At 39.1% G+C, this 22,458-nt stretch overlaps 2 protein-coding genes across 2 annotated transcripts; one reads left to right on the top strand and one right to left on the bottom strand.

Annotated features, from left to right (window-relative positions):
- Positions 1-13,516: 13,516 nt before the first annotated feature.
- On the bottom strand, positions 13,517-22,411 carry pnpla8 (patatin-like phospholipase domain containing 8). Its single transcript, XM_079454658.1, has 10 exons — positions 22,266-22,411; positions 19,756-20,769; positions 19,457-19,606; positions 19,228-19,379; positions 18,728-18,822; positions 18,485-18,656; positions 18,191-18,248; positions 17,910-18,104; positions 15,020-15,218; positions 13,517-14,791 (listed from the first exon to the last, which is right to left on the bottom strand). The coding sequence occupies exons 2-10, from the start codon at positions 20,599-20,601 to the stop codon at positions 14,517-14,519; spliced, it is 2,142 nt and encodes a 713-aa protein (XP_079310784.1). The 5' UTR covers positions 20,602-20,769; positions 22,266-22,411; the 3' UTR covers positions 13,517-14,516.
- On the top strand, positions 21,427-21,867 carry akap14 (A-kinase anchoring protein 14; the record flags this gene model as incomplete). Its single annotated transcript, XM_079454380.1, has 1 exon — positions 21,427-21,867. The coding sequence occupies one exon, from the start codon at positions 21,427-21,429 to the stop codon at positions 21,865-21,867; it is 441 nt and encodes a 146-aa protein (XP_079310506.1).
- Positions 22,412-22,458: the final 47 nt, after the last annotated feature.

Genomic DNA, 22,458 nt, shown 5'->3' with positions numbered 1-22,458 from the left:
ACGATACCAGACGAAGAATAAAGGTGTTATCTAGCGAAACGATCGGTCATTTTCTAAAATAAAATTAAAATGTATATGCTATAAAAACACAAACGCTCGCCTTTCTCTGTTCTGCAATGCGCGTCCACAACTTCACGTAATGGTAAGGTCACGCCTGACGTAGGAGGAAGTACAGAGTCGGTGTTAACAAGTTGAACGTGCAAATACAAGTCAAACGCTGTTTACAAAACAGGAGGAGAAGATGATCCTGGAATGTTTTCCTCAAAAACCTTTTCGACTAAAGAACCAAATACATTAAAATGTAGGAGGACAACAGGGGTGAGTAAATGATCATGAAAATGTATGTTGAAAGTGAACAGTTCCTTTAAGAATGAAAACAGTCTAATTAAGGTCTCTATGAAAGGAGACAAAAAAGATCCTGTGATTAAAGGTATTCGATGCCCATATCCGAGGCCCCCATTTCTAAATACTGAGGCTTTAGAGTAACTATTGAGAAAGCCTCTCACATGTAGATACAGTAAAGAGTGTATATGAACAGAGAGAAAGGCACTGATTACTTTTCCCCGGCTCTCTCAGCTTTAATTTACCCTGTCTGAGTGTTAACATCCGTCACACTGGGGTCCCACACGAACACACAAATGTCCCAACGCTGGAGAGTTGGACAAAAGGACATGGAGAGGCCTTTTCACATAGTAGATTTAGCACACACCAGCTGGGCTTTCAGCATGGAGACCCGTTGCCACTGAACTCTGTCATTTTCACTTCAACGTTCAGGACACAGTTATTCAGACCAGCAGACGATGGACACGATTCCCGCCAGACTTCAAACAGGATTTCAAAACAAAGGATCTGCTTATTCTTTTTTTTCACTTGTAGATAATTTGAGCTTGTTTATAGAATTACGTTTGATAAAATGTATATACGAAGGTATTATGAACAATTAATGCACCAATATAATGTTAATAAATGTACAAACTACAAACACATGCCATGCATATTTGGAAGGAAGTCTGAACTCTGTAAGTTCTTTCATTTACTTTCAAAACCTGTATGATTTACTTTTGAAAAACCTAAAAAAGGTGTTTAAAGGGTCAATGTCGATAACCGAACAACACTGACTGTTATTGACTTCTATTGTATGGACACGATTCATTGAATGCATGCATCAAATATCTTCTTTTGTGATCCACAGAAGAAATACAGGTCAAATGAGAGGCACAATGAGAGAATCATTTGATTTTTATGTTAATGATGTGGTTTGAGCAAAGGCCACATGCCAAGAGAGATGTGGAATATCTGTAGGGTTCCGCACATGTCCGTCTGAGTAATGATTGATCATTTTTGAAGACATAATTTGTTAATGGACTAAAGTCATGATGGTCGACTAGTCATTCTATCTGTACTTTTAATTTATTTTATCTGATATACATTTTGAGAATAATAAGTTTTGCACAAGTTCCCATTGCTAGTTTCCTAAGCACACATACGATTATTTTATTAATCCCTTATTAACCACTTGTTGACCAATTCATTACTTAACCAGCTGATCTGTGTGCCTTCCATATTATTGATCAGCTTGTTTATATAAGTGCCACTGTTCTCACTGAAAGAGTCGATAAAGCTGTATCCATCCGTCTCTGATAAGGTCAGTGTGCGTTCAGGATATTTTCTCTGCCTACGCTGTTGGACGCGAGCGCTTATAAACACACTGATCTGCAGACATTATGTAATCCAGATAACTCTCGGGTTTATAAAACAATGAAGCGGAACTCAGAGTCTTATCTCGAAGCGGCCGCATGCCGGCAGCTCTCTTTTTTCAGACCCCCTCACCAGCCACGCCGTTCGCACAACATCATCACCATGGAGACCCGCCACGGCAACCCGGCCTATCAAAGACAGGGCCGCCCGGTGACCCCGAGCCTCCAGACATAAAGCCCGCACTCCAGAGAGAAACTAATCTTGTGTACGGCACAATGAGCGAGCAGGAAAAGAACAAACTAAAGCGATGAAAATCAGACGAAAAGAGAAAGCTAATGAGAAACGAATTCTTCAAACAAGCTAGTGGCAATAAAAATGAGAGTGGGAGAGCGATGGCTAGACTACTGCTGGAGTGGAGCTATACATCTGATGGATGAGAAAGGAAAGCTCAGGAAAGACTCGTGTGAGGCTATTATTAGACCCACCAGCGGGAAGAGATTTCTTCTTGAGCCAGTAACTCGGCTGATTGAGAAATCTACCCAGAGCGGCTCCTGGAGGCTCATGAATCACACCGGATCCCTTACACTCTCATGTGACCTGTGAACAAAATAATCTTTTCCACACTTTCTATTTACAAATACATTTTTAAATAGTCAATAGTACGTTTTTTTTTCATTAGGGTATTTATTACTGGTTAGTAGTCAAGGGCTGCATATTTTCACACAAGACATCTCACAGCTTTGCCTCCACACAAAACTCGGTAGATATGTGGCTAGACTCCAGCTGAAAGTCTGCACATTCATTAAGCTCTAATTCAAGAAATCGCTTGCTTTTCTTCCACATATTTTGTTCTGCGTGGGTGCAACAAAGATCGTTGCACAGTAGCAAAGTCTAGAAGAGATCTCAGAGACGAATATGAACATGAAGAGTTCATTCACAGGGCATCCAATCTGACAACCTTGATTTAAATTCCTTGTTTTTTCCTTTTGGTTGGAAAACCAATAATTTACAGCCAAGCAAATATAATATAACACACGCTGTAAATTAGAGCTTGGTTTTGGTTACAAGGCCACTAAGTAAGCCAACAGAAACTTTATAACTATAAAACTGGACCCAGTAAGGAAAATAACATTATATGAAAATCATTATGCTTCAGATGGTAAAATGATAAACATCACAAAAAAGGCAGATTCACATACCGTCGCTGTCCTTCCGAAACCTCAGATGTCCACATGTTTATGAAGAAAACACTGTACTTTATTAAACTATTAAATATTGTGTTGTAGTACTTTTATTGGTTATATATTCGCGAAACCCAGTCAGAAACATAAAGGGTGACTAATAATAATGATTTATGGCAAACAAGAAATATCACGAGATGCAAAGTTTCAGAAGGTCAACAGCGATATGCTCTAAACAAACGTTGCAAAAACATTGGCTGGATGTTGTTGAGACGCCGCTGATTAACAAACATAATGCTGCAAGTTACATTTTCATTTGTGATTCCTGCAACATTTACTACAGCTCAAACCGAATGTTTAGTCCGATGGGAAAACCGTGACTTTGAGAGAGTAGAGCTTCTGAATAACTGTATTACCAGAGAAGCAGAACCCCATTATTACAGGACCCCACTGCTACCCACCAAGATAATGTAATAGAATTACAATGCTTCAGAAAAAAATGCATTAAAAAAGAAAGAAATATCACAATGATTTGGTTAGACGCCCTCGTCTGCATTTAATACTTATTTTTGATATTTACTCGTCAATACTTAAAATAAATCTACAATTTACTATAGAAATAACAGAGAACAATCAAATGTTCCTGTGAAAAGTCCTCTACCTGCCAAAATGACAAAAGCGATTATCCAGAACACAGCAGTATATTAGGGGCGCATTTGGCCTTATTTGTCTCCGGTCAGGCTTGGGCAGGCAGCATTGTTATTTCCTTGCCGGGTGGCCGTCCACGAGCGCTCGCCTGTGAATCTGACGCCTCTAGCAGTGCACATGCACATGCAAAATGAATCTCCTGTCTTGATTTCCATTAAACAAAGTGGTGTTACTACACCATCAGTGACCTGCATTCAAATTCACGTTTGTCATGAGGATAGGATGTCATAAATCAAGCCGGTCAGACAGCCGGTGTGAGAAGAGGTTTCAGGGATTTGGTAGCTACGATCCTAAAAAGAAGATAAATATTTGTATCATTTAAAACATGTTTGACTTTCTTCTGCAGAACACAAAAGAATATATTTTGTTGTCGTATACAGGTTTTAAATATAGAAATGACTATTAAATATGAATGATATAACAAGACCAATGCATCATTGAAAATCGAATTACGTTCTAAATCATTTTAAAGTGTGATTTTACTTGCAAAAACAGATAAGTAGTCCTACACCACCGTAGTAAAGCAACGTCTTCCCCACCCACACGATGACATCACACAAAAGGTAAGCCTTCAAAGGCGGAGCAAATAATTACTTCTCAATGAAGGATTACAGACCCCTTTTCTTTGGAATAATGTGACCATGCACATGAGTCTGAATAGGAGACGGGAAAAAGATATTCCTAGAAGCCTATGAGCTTCTTGAGTGTGACCGGAAATTGAAATGTATTAAACCTACCACAAGCAAAAGCCATTAATGCATCTATTTTGTCTTATTTGGACTACAGTAATGTTCCTTATTTGGGGTCCGTAAAATGAAATTGTATTGTATGTGTTTGTATGTCGATTGTACAGTATTTTGGTCTGCATGTGCAGCTGTAAAGTGCTTTATAAATAAATGAAACGAATTAACTTCCATAAAAGTTTAAGCAGCTGAAGATTCCACAGAAATCCCTCATTACATCATATATTGGGACTTCATGTTTGTTATCGATTATTCTGCGATAACACGCCAGCAAAGAGTAAAATTCTCTTCACAACACATTTTACATATTCAAATGATAATTTCTCTATCCATACAATAACCCTCTGCACAAACAGAAACTGCTGCTGAATTCCAGCGAACGATATGGATGGCTTGTCTTTTTTGTTTAAAAAAAGAAAAGCAGAATCAACAAACAGCGTTTGTTGACTTCTGCTCCGAGCCCTTCAAGACAGAAAGCATAACAGATTACAGGTTGGCATGTGGAGTAGTGCTGAAGTGCTGTTCAAAGTCAATGGAACACAGTCAAGGACTCGATACGCTATTATCCAGAGCCTCGGGAACATGTAGCACATACCTGACTAATGAATTAAAAAGAGTATGTTTAAATTAAAGCTGGCAGACTATATTAGTGCCGTCTAAACTGTGATAAATTACTCTGTGTTTATGCCATTGGCGTCAAACTACACTGTTACACATGAGAGTCACCAAATGGCCAAAGGTCTCATCCACTGTCTGTTTTCATCACCATCTCTCTCTTAACTGCGGAGGTATAATTCCAGCAAATGCAGGCTTTAGCTAATGGATGAAACAGCTCTATAAAGTTCATAAAGTAAACTTTCCAGAAATTTCCCTTGAAAGCAAACACTTCAGTTCCATCAGTTGTCCATAAAAAAGGCTCTTACTCTTTGAATAGATTTACAACAGTGAACCGCTTTGATGTTAACATGAAACAGCATTCACAATCCTGGACCTTTTTAAAATAAAAGAGAATATACAAGGAAAAATGATCGTCATTGACAACAACCGAGAGAAAGTCAACATATCAGTATGATAAAAGTCTTCTTCAAATCCATCTATTCTTGCCATTACTTCATAACAAATAACATTAGCCAGCATTAAATTACTGATTTTTGAAAAGCTGGGTTAGTAAAACAATGCCTAAATAATTATTTAGCGGTAAATGTTTGTGCCTGTCCACGTGGCCTAGATAGTAGCATCTGCAAAACTGCTATGCTGCGTGAAGGATGAAGCAGGATATTGTATTAATAAGAAGGATCAAGGTTACTTTCTTTGAAATGATGTGTACTGAGAAAATAAATACGACCCCTTTTGATTTCAAATGCATTGTTATCTCAGCAAAACTATGTTGGTAGGGACATTAGGTAAACACCGGAAGCCCTTTCTGTTGGAGCATTAGAATGTCCTGACACATCGATCTGTCGTGTAGTATAGCCACACTGAGGTCAAATATAATTGTGAGGTCAATGATCTGTCAATACTGCCAATCCACTGGCTATGATCCATTCACTGCCATAAATCAATTCCTTACCCTAAACATGTATAAAAGATATTGGAAATAAGTACAATTCATCAAACTAAGAAAAACAATAGGGTTCGTATTTAAAAACATTATAACATAAGAGGAAAATAAATGCCACAAAATGGGTGCATAAAAATGTGCAAATCCATTGTCTATATTTTTGTTTTGTTTTGCAGTTAGTCATACTGTATGTAGGAGGTCCCACATGCCTGAGTGTTTTTGATATTTATATCTCATAAATCATATGTCTAGAGTGACATTGTTTTCGAGACTGTACGGCATTGATCGACCGCACAGCAGTGAGCTCGGTCAATTCTCTTTATCTCTCTTTGCGGTCTCCACTCTTTCTCTTTTCTATTCAAATGATCATTCAGTTCATTCTGTGTATCACAGTGAGTCTGGACACAAGCCAGACGCTGTCGATCTGAATTCACCAGCAATAAGAGGCAGCCCGTAAAACCACGTACCAATGAACTTAAAGGCATGTTTCATAGCTTTCCCTAACAAGAAACACAAACAGTGTTTGTAAAAATACAAACAGGATTATCAATGTTCCATCATTGTTAACTGCTTGGATAGTAAAATAAAGAAGCTAAACAAACCATTTAAGTCTACAAACTCCAAACAGGAGTTTAAGGCCCTTTTTAAACAGGAAGTTAGTTTATTTTCAGCCAACATTGTGATTCACAGGCATGGCACAGACAATAAACGGCTGCTACGCTTTTTTTAAGACTATTAAAGGTAAAACGTGACTCACATTAACATAAAATCCCCATCGCAGACGTACAGGAGTGTGTTTTGGAACAAAGGAGGACAGGGTTCAGAGAGGGGTCCGGGCGGAGAAGACCAGAAACCTGTCCCCTAGGAGCCAAATTTCACAGGGCTTGTGGGCGCCATGACCTCTAAGTTATTTACACCCAGTCATAAAGTCAACACGCATGCTCCAAAGCAGCGAGCAGGCCACAAACCACAGCTCTCAAATAGCCATAAATCAGCAGGGTAAAAACACAATGATACCAGGCCAATTTAAATATTTCACATTTCTTGGTGGTTAGGCTGGTTGGACGTTAGACGTTTGGCAAATAAATGCTTACTTTCTTCAGATGACAGTGTTCTGTTGACAGTAAACCATAAAGATCCAGTGTCTGTAAATGTACAATAGAACTGCGTGAGTTCTAAATACTGCAATTATTTTACCTCACATTACTGTATTGACAATCTCATGCCAAATAATTGATTTATTACTATAATTTAAATAAATGTTTGACAAAACTATTTTAAGGGAGAAAGATCCAACAAATAGGAACGTCTGAGAAGGTGAAACAGACTTTAGCATAAAAAGGTTCAATATCAAACTATTTTTAGTTTTAAAGGTCCAGTGTATGAAATTTGAGGCTTCGAATGGCAGATAACATATTTACGAAACGCACTCTGTAGAGTAGTTTGTCCGTTAGGGCTATTGTAAAAACAACATTTAATGCATATAATAAATAAATAAATAAATCATTGGGGTCAAATTCCCCATAATTCAATGGGCACCCCATGTTACATAAGGAGAGACTCTCCCTTAGTAAAGAATAGAGCAGAGTTAGGAGATGACAGTATCAGGGCTTCGGTCCATACCCAGGAACATAGAGAAAAGCCATAATAGTACCTTTCATAAACCATCCAATCACTGGCCTGAGAGAGCAGTGAATTGTGGGACGGAGAGCACATAAGTCCTAATGACACAAGTGGGGCAATTGTTTCTTTCTGTGCGGACACTGTTGAATAAAATTCATCTGCTCCTTATTTTCCAGTCATTCATATACAGTATTAAATCATAATTTGTAAGCAGATATCCCATTGCTACTTCAGCTGAACTTGAGCTGTCCTCCATAATGGTTTCCATAACGGTAAGCACAAAAGATAGCATTTCTTCCCATAAACAGTCATAGGTTTGAACTCAAAATGAGGGCTTTTCATTCTCTGACAGGGCTTTTATTTGTGGTCACTGTTGAAGACAGCGGGATGAAAGAACACCGCACAGAAGGCAAATAAACTGCTATTGTGGTGAAATTACAGTCAAAACTGAATAAGAGAAGATTTGCTCGCATCAATTTATGAAAAACAAGGAACATCTTAATCTCTCAATGAATTATAGCTCACAGAAATGGGATGCCTGATGTCAACATTCATCAAACACATTTTCCCAGATCTGCACTTCTTAGTTCGGTGTCCAAGCATGTATTTCATGCATTTCAAGGAAGACAGATGTTGCTGAAACCAGCTCACACAACAAAAAAATGCCTTACAACCGCGCTAAACATATTTCTGGACTTTTCATCACTCGAATGGCTAATGCAATTCAATTAAAAGCAAGCAGCTCCTACTTTGACTAAAATGATACGCATTTAGACCGAGTGAAAAACAGTACGGCACTTTAACTAAAATAAACTGGTCACCATAAGCTCTCATTGCAATAGTGCAATGCTTTTTTCAGAATATTAAATAACTATTATGTATGTAACTGGTTCCATCAGTACGTTTGTATAACAACACAATCCAAAAGCCTCTGATTGGTCGAGAGACAGTCACATGATACATGTTTGACCTTAATCTCCATAGATCGTTTATCAACCATAAGGAAGCAAAACAGTTTTAAATCAGCGTTATTTATCTTTAGGAATTAATGTATAATTGTGTAGATAACTGTCCCGGTAAAAATAAACTAATAAATAAAATCACAGCTGTCCAGAGAAGACAGATGGGGAGATGTTCTGTTTGATCAGGAACAATAAATCATGCCTGATTTCTCTAAAAGGTAAGCGAGATAAAAACAATGACACTAAAACACCTGTTATACAGGTGCTACAGTCATACTGTACATGTGTCGCTGGCAACCCCCGTCACAAAAACTATTGCTCACTATCTACATCTACCACACCTAGCCGGCTTTGAGAAGGGGTGAGATAGGGTTACGGTGAATTGATGCCACTTAAATCAGACTCTAAATATATGAGGCATTGAAATCAGGGCATGTGCCATATTTGCAGAGCAATTACGAGCATGCAAAGTCTAGCCCGCCATGCCAATGGCAGCTGGTGCTATGTGACTATGTAAATAGCCAGCATTTTCGCTCAGTGAGTCACAACCAAACACTCCAGAGATACAGCGGAAGCATTATTATAAGAATGTTTACCTTAGTGAATGTCATCTGCATATAATTGTTTTCTATATGTCCGATACATATAAACAATGTATGGTCATACAGTATATGATATTATAAATATGACAAAATGTGTTTATTTCTATTTCTATTCTCTTTTATGGATTAATGAAACACCAATAAATGTCAAATATTCAATACATTTTGGAAATGTTTTATATACAGTATATGCTGGAAAGCATACATATAAATAAATTCTAATTGTATTTTACAAGTTCATGTAACCTTTTGTATGCCATAATCAATGGCCTTTTATTTGAGGATACGAATAACTCGATGTCTACCTGGTACACCTCCAAGTGTATCTTTTTAAGAATTGTGCAGTTATCCTTCCAGAGAGTTATGGCCATTACACCTCCTTGTAGCTGCTGCCAGATGCCAAAGAAGCGCATGGCTTGAAGGCAAACTTCAGTGATGAAGCACAGCTGGCAGTGTTTGGCGACAGGTACCTGGTGTCTGTTGGGCCTCATCACCAGACACAGCGCAGCCCTAAATTCTCATTTAAGTGCCCCAGAAGGACCTTTGAACTGATTTCACTCGGGCCCATATAGGTCAAGTTCCATTTGCGCACACTTACACAATTTCTATAGTGGTGTGGTGATGCATTGATCTGCTATATATCATACACTTTAAGCTAATTTCTCATTTCAAATGCTATATTTTTTTAATATTAGCAGAGCAAATATTTATACTACTAACAATAAAGGCGGTTCAAAATACCTGGCCAATCCTTCCGTATTATTATACAAATGCAAATGAAATATCACCGAAAAAAGACTCAGGGGATTTCGACGCAAGGCAACAGCTGTTATTCACACGTGCGTCCTAATGTCCCATTGCCAAAACATGCAAGCAAATGTTGCATTTTCTCATTCATTAATCATCATTTAGTCATGTCAATGTTAGACTGGATGCAGGTCACATATGAAGCAATTGGAATGTTAAAATGTATGAAACAATATGGTGCAAAGCACTTAATATGCACACAATAGGGTCTCCTGCCAAAATACAGCGTGTGTATGCGAATGTCATAACGCTATGAATTACACAAGCCACTGTGTCAATTTACAATAAACTGCGGGATGCCATAACAGCCCATAATGAATATTTCAATTTAAGTACAACATATGGAAATTAAACAATGTCATGAAGTGTTATTTAAAAAAAAGCACTGCATAATAATGATCCCAATATCAATCCCAGGTTTAAACCAATCACACCTCCTGTTCAACATATGACAGTATGTGTACTGCAACCTCAAAAACAGATCCTCAACAGACCTCAATACATCCTGCTATCTTTGGCATGAGACCATAAGTATTAAGTTACAACTGAATCCCTTAAAAAGCGAATGATATGCACAAAATAGAAAAACTGCTATTGTGTAATTCATTATAAAATCGGTATTCAATGCATCTTAATGAGTTATTGTATGCACAAGTATCACACTGTAGGTGATTTACAGTCCTCGTCACATTAAGAGAAGCCTATTGTGATATAGGCAGATATAAAAATAAAAAAAGCATTTAGCATTTCTCATGAGAATTGTGAGAAAGCAAAGGGAACAAAAGCACTGAGCAAATCTGCTGTTTTATCTTAGTGAAGATGGTTGCAAAGCTTGATTTACATAGTGTAGAAAATATCACACATTAAAATATTAAGTAATAGAGTAAATTATTAAACCGATACTACCCTGTAACCAGACACAAAACATTTCAGTCTTCCCAAAGCAATACATTCAGGCTGTTACGTTTCAGAGACCAGTCTTTAACAAGGGAAGAAGATGCAGTGCTAAAACCCTTGCTGCTTTCATCTTTTGCCCTAGCCTATAAACTATGTTTTTTCCTCCTGTTCCGTGTTATTTCGCACTGACGATTTTAGGGATAGCAATCATAGAAATGCGCAATAATAAACAAATATTGAGGATGAATTCCAAGGATGGCGGAACACCTGCTGTCGAGCAGCCTTTGTATCAAATATTACGACGGGCCGTTAATATACAGTCAGTATGACACGCCAAACAATAAAATGTAAGCTATACCACACGGACCATTACGCGTAATAGGCTGCTCCTGATTGAAAGCAACGCATCCTTTGTGATGCCACATCTCGGCGAAAATCCGCATCATCATCGGTTGCCATGGGAGAAGCGCGACTGGATGCCCCCTCATCCTCATCGATGCAAATACTGCACCGAATGCGCATTTGATCTCGCGAAAAGCGTCTCGCCGTACACCGTAGGAAATAAAGGCATTCTGTAAAATGCAACGAAAAGCTTACCGATTCCTGTGATGAGTCCTCGACCGGTCCGGCGGCACGGGACTGGGGCGGCTATGCTCTGCTGTGCTGTCCGCGCGTACCGCAGCCTTTGGTTGCGCGCTTGTCTTTCTCCTCGAGCGCGCTGCTGCTGTCAAACGCGCAGCGCCGTCCCGCGCAAGCTCCGTGCAGGCGCAGCTGCAGCGAAGGATGAAGGCACACACTCACACACAGAGACAGTCATATAAAGCTTTGTTAATGATGCAATAGATTGTATACCATACCATACATAGCATTATTCATAAAAACTAGAATAACTACAAACAACAAAACCAAAAAAGGTCATTTTAAGATGGTGACTTTACGCACAACAACATTTTTTACTTACTCTCATATTACTTACAAACGTTATGCACTGTATGAGTAAGTGTTCAATTCAGAACCCAGCCAACTATTCAAGAGCCTAAACAAGAGGTTCTGTAGCTTCTTCAAGTCTCTTTGAGCTAATGCAGTCAGGCCTCGATACATAAATCATTGTCACATGGTGTCCTATGGTGTCTTAGGAACCCTTTCTTCCGTGGGATCTCCGAAAAAGAAAATCTGGGGCTCCTTTTAAATGATATTTCACCTTTTGTTAATATTGTATTATCGGCCAATTTGATCCCTTTAGAAGTTCAGCAGAAGGGTAGCTCAGGTTCTATAGCCTCGGTTACAGACTGTATGGACATGGCATTATGCATGGAAAACAATACTCATAATAGAGTGTGTCTAGCACATCACTGCATAGATTTAAGAAAATTATATCAGTTCTCATTCATCTTTCTGACATTTAGATACACTTAAATTCACCCATATAACCCTTTTATTCCCACAAAACCATTACTATGATCAATCTCATCCACCCAATAAACAGATTTGTTCAGATCATTAATCTGTTTGATTCCACGTCTATATATATTTCATGTCGCTTGGCACATTCATATTGAAATAATTTAGCTGCCCTCTAGACTAAATGATTCATAAATGTAGTTATGCAATATCTGTCACCAATGTAAATAATATTCACTAAAGGTGTGAAAGTGCGTAAATGCAATTCTTTGTGTGGATACAGTAGTATGCCATGCCTTATTTTTTCTACGAAAAAATCCCTTAAGTGCAAGTAAACTTGCAAAGATGGACAATTTGGCAACACTTCAGATATTTAAAAAAGTGAATTCAAATAAATATACCTTATGCACTATATGTAAAGGACATTCCAGAGTACAATAATAATTTGTGCTACCGATTGGATGTAAGATATAAAATGAAATGTTAAAATTGCACTTTACCTTTAACCACAGTGTTAATAAGTTCTTGTTTGACTTGCTGCCTGAGGGGAGTCTGGGAACAAATGATGCAAGGATTGTGCCCGGAATGGTCCTACTGTATATCATCTCTGTTTACGTCCGGAATGCACAGCTTCTCGAACCATGGCAGCGTACAGCCAGTGACCTTCTAAGCATGTACACACGAACACATTCCTGACTGCCTATAGATAATAACAAACCCTGCACTGACTTTACTGTTGTTGTCTCTGTGGATGAGGCACAATATTTGATTCAATCCAGATTAGATAGTGCTGAATCAAACAGATTCAAGAGAAAGATGACAAGAGAAACATCTACTCAAGGCTCTGTCCTTCTTTAGTTTGCTTTGAGAGACTGTCTTCTGACTGCACGTACAGTATGTACTTTAGTCCAAACCGCAGCAACATCTGAGTACATATTTCTAGACTCCTCTCGCACACACCTGTGAGATTTGACACATCATTGAACATTTCCATGGATAAGATGCGACATACCTGAGTCTTTGACCACCGAGAAAAGAACTGACCAGGAATCTGGAATTCAAAGGTCCTGCGAATGTTCAATGCCTACCTTGATCCCTTATGTCACATTTTTCACAGGGACAGACTCTTGATATAAAAAGTAGAGCTGGTTCATCTTCCGTCCAACAAGAACTAATAATATTTTAATATTTAATATTAAACGGAACAGAAAATAAGTTAATGTTGGAGAAGTGTTTTACTTATGTTTAAAACGCAACTAATTAAAAAAAAATAAAAAAACATTTTACAAAAACGGTGAAAAAAATCTTTCTAATGAACTACACATGGACAGACCGAGGATTTAAAATCTTTTATTTCTCTCTGAGAATTTGTTGGAAATGTTCTTTAAAGACATTATTAGGGAAATTACACTTTTAAATTGAGACCTATTAAAATTTCATCTACAACACTCTGTACATCACACATATTTTACTTTATACTTGAACTGAACAAAAACAATAAATTGTGTAACGGGTCATTTTTTCCCAAGTGCACAGTGAAGACATTAAAGCTGAAATGCAAATGTACAACTGACGCACTTAATATAATAATAATAAGCTATTTGCATGATAATAACAATATTATTTCCCTAACTGATGCAATAATCAATGCAAGTGCAACAGGTTTTGAATCCACCAATAAAACAACTGCATTTAATATGCGGTTTTGTGGAAAGATTTGTTTAAAACATTATAGTGCTGTTTGTTTGCAAAATTAAAGGTTCATAATTACGTCCCATGTCAAATAAAAAAATGAAAAACATACTTTCATTGAAAAGTTATTTACATGAGCATTCATTTGTGCACATGGCAGCTTGTCTCATGCTAATACATTTAAGCTCAGTCAACACTATCTGTACTATTGTGCAGAAACAAACATCTAAAGGTTTGTCAAGGAGAGACAATACACAAACAGGAGCACTATTGCAACCGAATGCTACTTTGTCACAATAGTAATACTACATTAAAACTAACATCGGCAAATACAAGTGGTGGCTAGTTTCAGTGTGTAGTCTATTGCATGCTCGTGCGCAGTACTCTTCATTTCAGACAAGACAGTGATACGATGATGGACGGGGTTGTCAAGAGCCGAGACATTGTGAACAATCGCTGTCCTTAAATGAACAAAACAGCCCTAAAAATCATACCTGGTGAACCCATTTAATCCATGATTCTCTTCAAGGCAGTAGACATCTTGTCCTAGATTAAATTGTCGTTACGGCACCATGTTCCGAAGTGGCTTCAGAATAAGGAAAAGGTTATTAGTTGTGCAAGTTTCACGGCTTTAACGTGTTTTAGAGTTTGGAGCGGAAGGGAAGGCCGTCGTACAAGTCAGCTTTCAGTTGCGCCCATTCGGCCAGTTTCTGTACCACACTCTTTTCTTGAGTGAGCACGCTGGCCGCTTTCTTCAGCTTGTTCTCGTTACGTTCCAGGTAGCGACGGCTCTCGGCCTGCAGGAAGTCAAGCCTTTCTTGACGGTTCTCGTCCAATGGGACGTCTTCGCTCATGTAAGGGTTGAAGCGAAAGTAGGTGTTGGGGGGAAGAAGGGCGTCCAGCATTGTGTGGACCTCTGCGGTGAAGGAGAGAGACCATGAGGCAATAAAAGGTTTGCTTTAGTCTTTCATTACCACTTATCTGTGCACCTGAAGCCTGAATACTTTCTATCAGTGTGCACATCTTTTACTAACTCAACATCATCCTCTTAATCCTCTTTTCATAATGCCACAATCTACCATTTAAAACAGCTGCTGGAGACCATGTGACTTGAGGACACGTGATCATGTGACTCCGCTCTCACCTTCAGTGTCTGTAGCGCTGCTGATGACGTTGGTAAGTTTGGTCTTCAGGCTGGTGTAAGTGCTGGAGCCGCTCTTGGCGACTGTCTCGTACCGGCCTGTGCCCAGAGACACCACACACTGCACCGGGGTGTTGGGCCATAGACACTTACTCTCGTGGATAGCCAGAGCCGTGGGGTTGTTGATCAAGAGTCCACCATCCTAAAGAAAAAGACAATTTAACAATCCATTTAACAATAAACAATCAATTGGTTGCACAAAAACTGGAGTACACAGGATTTTCATGCATGATATAATAAACAATTATTCCACTAAACGTTTTTCTTCATAGTAGCTAAATATAATTTGGGTTTTCCATCAATATAACTTTTTTATTTTTATTTTATAACTTTCATTTATTGGTGTCCAAATTTTTGAATCTGAGTTACTCTTTGAAAAAAACAGAATTAAAGAATGAAAGACCTACATTTGCATTTCCAGATACTGGGAATCATCCTGGTACAGTATAATGGACACATGATCTCTCGTCTGTATCAGAGTAGATGTGTTCATTTCACTTGAGGCATGTAAAATACATTTCCTCGGCATCATCTTTCTTGGCTTCCAGTAAGAAGCACGTCAGATAATAATATGATGAAATCATGTTCACTAGACATCTTCCCTTTTTTCTCTCAAGTGCCCTAGATTTCAGTGACACGGATAGTGAAACGTGCATCAGTGCACTATGACAAAAGAAGAAAGCTTTTGGAGTTTAACAATCCTTGTCCCCGCCAGCATTAATTGTGATAAAATGTTGGCAGAATTCTCGGTCGCTCTGTCACTTTAAAGAATCACAGGGATTCAATCAAATGAAGCAAAACAAATAAACGTTAGAGCACAAACTCCTTGTGTGATGGTCTATAGCAGTCGAGAGTCGTATGTATAACAGATTACAGGGTTGGCATGTGAAGAAGGAACTGAAGTGCCATTCAGAGCGAGAAAGAGAGTATTCGTGAAAACAGAGAGAGTCTCTGCCACTGGTAGCATTTGGAGGCTGGGCACTGAGTGCTCTGTTGGCAACAGGTTTTAAAGCCCAGAGCTTCTACCACATTTGCATTTTAATGAGGAGCATTCATCCCACACTGCAAAAACATACATCAAACCATAGCGTATCTTTAAACGAGGGGAAGATTAGCCAATTGAATGTCAATAAAGTGGGTTTGGATGGCCCTTAGGAAAAAAAAGGAAACCAGCTATAGGACTGAGAATGGAAAACAGCTTAAAATAGCTAATGCACATCTGATTCTCTAATAAATTCCCATGAGGACAACGTCAATTTTTAAGAATTTCTCATCTACTGATCTCATTTTAGTTCGAAAGAACTGACCACAAAATAAGGAACATTTCTGATGATTTTCCGTTCCAAGAAACTAACTCACACTGCCCAGCCCAGCCCAGAACGGCGGAATATGAATTGCTTGCACACAATTCTTCGCACCAACATTTCTATATAATAACCATTTTCCTATATTGGACTCTATGGACTTTAGATGAATACATGCATTCCTTTAGCTCAGTGGCTGATGGCTTTATTGGCCTTTTAGGACAACAGAGACATTGTGAAAAGCTTGATGCGAACCCGGTGGGTGTCAATAGACAGACGGACAGAATGACGCCTCCCCGATGGTTCATCAGACACTGCTGAGGGCTACGATTCAACACGAGTGTCTGCCGTCCTGGCCGGCTAATGATATCTCAGGCTGTGAGTGTGCGCTGAGTGTGTCATCGTTGGGATTGTGCCAGTTCGAGCCGGCTGAAGATGGGCAAAGAGATCTCACATCTATGCTTAGCCAGTGCAGACACATGTTCAAATCCACTCAGCAGTCATTTATTTTACCTTTACTACATTTTAACACAATATATTTTTGCTTATGAGATGGCAAGCAACACTTTTATCATTGTTTATAATTCATTTTAATTCAAACTTAATCATAAAAAGCTATGCTGTGTGCTGTTAAATTTCTTTGTCTGACAGACCAATAAAAAAGTGAATCCCATAGATTTACATTGATGTGTATTGATTGTTTTAGAGAAGTGGGAGGAGTCTAAAGGTTCTTGAATCTTTTCAAACATCAGTCTTCGAGCCCATTTTAGGCATCCACGCCGACCCTGGGCGACAGCATATAAAAGCAACACTAATGAGTTAAAATATGCAGCACTGATGGGACATCACAGGATGTAGTTTGAGTGCCTGGATGTGCAGAGTTTGCTTTCCTTCCATCTCCTAAGAGAAATCCTAATGATTTTCAATCCAGCAAGATTTTTGCCTTATAACAGCCACAGCACTCAAGACTTTAGTACGGTGGCCGAGAAGTGCAAAACAAAACAACAAGTTGCAAAACTAAAAACAAATCCAGAAGCAAAAAAATAAAAAATCAAAATGACACACCTGAAAACGCGATATCAAATCTAGAATAGCAAATCTAAAAACGCAACAAAAATTCGGAAAACAAAATAACAAGTCAGAAAACACAATGACAAATCAGTCCGGAAAGGTACTTTGTTGGAATGGGATAGCTACTGCTGATTGGATGAAACTCCTTTCAATCAAGATATCCAGGCTTATGTTAATATTCATGAGCAAACGATCGTGTCAGTCACTCTCTCGCCATAACCAACAGGGACACAGATTAAAGTACATATCATGTTATATGTATCTTCTGAGGGGAAGACAATCGAGGATGGTACACAGGCAGTCGTCTTTCAGCTGCACTATGCGTGCTGCTCAGCCCGTTTCAACTTTATTAACAAAATGTGGCTTTTGAACCGTAATCAATTTTAAGAGAGTTTAAGATTTCACGCTGTTTTGATTGCACTGTTCCTTTAAAATGCATACTGGACTGTGTAAATTACCTGATGGAGGTCATTTCCTAGAACAAATTCCTGGAAGTAGCCCGGCGCAGCAGATGAGGCCCGGATGGCCTGCCACATCTTATGATTGCAGCCGCCCAGGTAGTGTGAGCGAACGCCAGGCAAGAAGTTATAATTCCTGAAGACATATGCCTTCAATGGTAGGCCTCTGCTAACCATGGTGCTCACCGCTGACACCTAGAGGAACGCCAGAGAAGCGAGTGACCATACAATCCCAGTGAAAAGATGAGAACTGCCATTTGTACAGATATGTGGAAACACACCTTGGGGCAGTTAGGGTTTTTGGCAGTCTCCATCATTAGACCGGGGCCCATTCTTTGTCTGTTGAGAATTGGCAAAAATAACAATGGCGAGTGAACACATTATCCCGCGATTAACTTTATCTAATCATGTCTCCGTTTATTTCAATGTGCTCAATGTCTTTTTTGCCTCTACTTATTTCATTAATTTTATTAACGTAGCCTTCGAGTCAAGCAACAAATGACTAAACTGTTTTTTTTGGCTTATTTATATCAGTTCACCAAAAACTCTTGAATACACTGTCGTTAATGTCGTACTTAAGGATCGCCTCCCAGATCTGGCTGTCGTAGTATGCGTGACTCCATCCCATCTTCACTGTGCCCACTATCATATTCTGTTTAAAGACATCAGATCCCAACTTCCGATACAGTTCATCGCACTCATCTAGAGGGATCTGAAATGCTCCCAGCATGAAGGCCAGGATGGCACCTTAGAACAGAAAACAATTATTATAATCAGCATAAATTAAGGTTAGAAACACTGTGTGTGGTTAAATATACCTGTACTAACTCCACATATGTAGTCAAACAGCTGGTAGATGGGCTTTCCAGTTAAACTCTCCAGTCTGTGCAAAGCCTGCAATGCAACTAGACCCCTACAAAACAAAAAATATATTATTATATTGTTTAATTCGTTATTACTCATTATTATGTATTTATTAGTTCATTATTGTGGAACTAATCGTGGAAGTTTTTAATAGATGTATTATGTATGGTATGACAGGCTGCAGGACAATGCTGTCCCAAACTACCCTTCATTTATTTGAGGAATCAATAGGAAAACTAACAATTTAATATGGATTTTCCGCCCTAAAACTGAGAAAATAATAATAAAAATACAGAGATGATGGACAACCTATAAAGGAAATGTAAATTTGTGCCAGATCTATTTCCGGCTGACCTACGTTTTAGGTAATTTTGGGCTGACCTACTTTTAACTTATAAGTACTTTCAGAATTTGTTAACTTTAAATTAATTTGTCATCTGTCTGTCAGGAGCACCTGGTTCCCCCTCCGTCGATAGAGAGGACACGTATCCCCCTGCCTTTGACCGGGTCATTGTAGCCCACCAGGGCCAGAGCCTGTCTCACAGCTGCCTGCAGATTGGAGTCTCGAGCTTGCCTCAAACGCAGAAGACACGGGATAACCTTCTCCTAAAAGCAGCATGAAAAAGGAAGCATGTAAAGCATCTTCACTGTAGAGAAATAGCAGACGGTATGACATCGCTTACAGTGACCGCCACTCCTCTGGTCTCAGGAAACTCCAGCAGGTGGGAGCTCAGTTCCTCCACCCTGCTGATGGTGATCTTCACATCAGTGACTCTTTGAAGACCCTTGACCAACGCCCTGGTTCTGTTATCTACGCTCACACGTGCTATAATCTACAACAAAGAGAAACATGTACCGTAATTATTAGATAAAGTACTACTTATAAGAGATGAATCGCATGTCCTAGTTATATTTCCATCCCAAAATCGAGATAAAGTTATGCCAAAATAAATGTGGAATTAATTGAATGTATTGATTCTACCTTCTCTCTTTGAGATAGTAGCGTCTTAGCTTTCTCATCCGCCTCTTTCTGCTCCTTGATTTCTGCACTCTTCGCTTCCTGAGATGCCGGCAGATCTGGTCCAGATGTTTTGTCTTTCTCCACTTTTCCACCGCTCTTTGAATCCACTTTGAACTTTGGAACCAGGGGAGTGATGTAGTTACCCACAAAAGCCTGCACACTTGGCCTGGGGTATGACAAATAATGACTGATGCCTTTTCTTGGCGATATTGGGATAGCCTCCTCTTTAGCTGCAGCAGGTGCTTGTGAACTCTCCACAGAACTATCCTGATCATTGACAGGTGGAAGAGGGGGCGATTCTGGTTTAGCTCCATGGGATACTGGTGCTGCAATAATGATGTGAGCCTGGCCACCACTGTGAGAACCAGACAGAGTTGTAGCAGGGATTGCATTTTCTCTACCCTGCGATCTCTTGTCATCTCGTGTGTCGCTCCCAAAATAGGTATTGACATGTTCGGCCAGGTGACTGTATGTTTCATCCATGTTCGTGGCAAAAGCAGCAGGCTGGAATCGTTGCAGTGTCTGCTTTGCAACTGTGGTAGATGTGTTCCCGATGTTAGTGGACAGGTTGCTAGGTTTTGGGGCTTCTTTATGACGTTCCATGATGTCTTTTTCCACCCGTTTCACCTTTGGTGGATCAGGTTCTGCCATGGTCATAACAGCCCCAGCTTCCGCCTCAGGAAATTCGACTTTGCCCTGGGTGGCACCGGGTTTGAGGCGCGTGATCTTGGAGAGGCGCTCGGGGTGTTTAACCGTGCCGCTCACAGCCTTGCTGACTGTGTCCAGTGTGCTCCTGATACGCGACATGCGGTGAGGTTACTCGAGGGAATTCTGGGATATAAACTTGACATCAGAGATGCTCACGAGAGCAGAGCTTAATTATAATATGTTCTGAAAAACATTTCGCCATTTTGGATCTATTAAATATGGCCTCAGGTGTACAGAGGTGGGAGCCTCTCTCATTTTACAGGCAACCTGTAAAGAAACAAATTTTCATTTGTTATTATTAACTAAATAATACAATTTAATAATGTTTATACCTAAAATTAAACCTACAATATCACTACTGCTAATATTTATAGTAAGACAAGCATCACTGACATTTTCTACAGGAGAAAATACAAATTATTGTCTTCGACAGAAATGATTTAGAAAGAAATACCCCAAGTTGGGGAGATATTTACATTATATATTTCAATACGTGTACCTTAAATGTTATATTCTTTTGTATTAAGGTTGGTAACATTAAAAATGTATTTAAATCAAATTTTTGAATGTAATACACAAAAAACAGTAATGATATAACTATTCAGAAAGTTTATTATCACCGAAAAACGGATGAAACACACGAATAAAAGAAAGACCTTTAAAACTGAACCTTAGTAATCATGGTTTAGTAGTAAACCTTAGTAACTACACATCTCACTATAGTAAACATAGTTTAACGATAAAAGTTGAGGTGAAGGGCTAAATGAACCTTAATCCCTAAAAATCTAAACAAGTTCAAGGAAATTTAACAGGATACCCGGAAAGGCCCCGTCCGTCATTACCATGGAAACCAACGTCAACATAAAGACTGACAGCTGAAACGGGCAGCCACCGGTTTACCGCATTTCAAAAAATAAGTAAAACATGGATACCGAAAGCTCAAATACATCCGACTGTGATCATGAAATTAAAAACATCGAGTGGATCTCAAGTAAAGACTTTAAAGTCGAAGCGGGAGAGCGACAGATCAGACGGTACATGGACACGTGGGACATCAAACATCCCGGCTGGCAGTACAGCATTCGGTTTCTCCAGGAGCAAGAGCAGGAGTTTAAAAAGCAGTTTCATTACCGAGTCCAATGGAGCATCCCGACCCAAACCGCCCCGATCCCCAGAGCCACAGCCTGCGTCTATTTCATCATAGAAATCTCTACAATCAAACCAAACACGCTGCCTGTTGATGTGCACTTTCTCATTGAATCCAACCGGTCCAAACATATTCCAGGCCGAACGAGGTTCAGAGAAAAGTGGCTGAGGGATGTGCTGGAGAGCAAGACTTTACTTATGGACACTATCGACTTTTAGAACTGAAATCGACCTTTCACTCTGCAGTGCTATATACAGACGTACGTTAAAGCTTGCATGCATTTTTTGATCATCTTTAAAGTAGGATACACTGATGTTTTCAATGTTTATTGTCTGAAAAAGAGTTAATCTGCCCGGCCTTAATCTATTCACACGATTCGACATAATCAGTCATTCTTAACTCTACATAAATATAATATATATGATGTCAATAAAATATTTTAAAACGCTATAAAAAAGTGATCTCTTATAAATATACCGTGTAATATCATTGTAAGAGGCTGCTCATTTGGACCGTCCGTGTTGTTTTGAATGTAGCTGTCAAAGACTGCACAGAATATCTTTTGATCATTTGATCTGGAAATTAAAACTTGAAACGTAAATATTCAATGACATACCCGGTACATTTTTATTTGCTGTCATTTCGTTGACAATTAGTCTGAAGAGAGAGAGATGTATGTCTACCAAATGAAATTGAAAAATGTCAGGAAGCGTTGAGAAACACGAGAGATGACGTGAGGAGAAAGCAGCCAATCAGAGCGCCGCCGCTCTCCTCTTCTCCTCAGTATATAAAGCTACGCAAACAAACCC

The sequence above is a fragment of the Barbatula barbatula genome, assembly GCF_947034865.1.
Source record: "Barbatula barbatula genome assembly, chromosome: 4".
In the NCBI taxonomy this organism is placed as follows: Eukaryota; Metazoa; Chordata; class Actinopteri; order Cypriniformes; family Nemacheilidae; genus Barbatula; species Barbatula barbatula.
The sequence above is the reverse complement of the archived record's forward strand: the minus strand, read 5'-3'. Positions and strand labels throughout refer to the sequence as shown.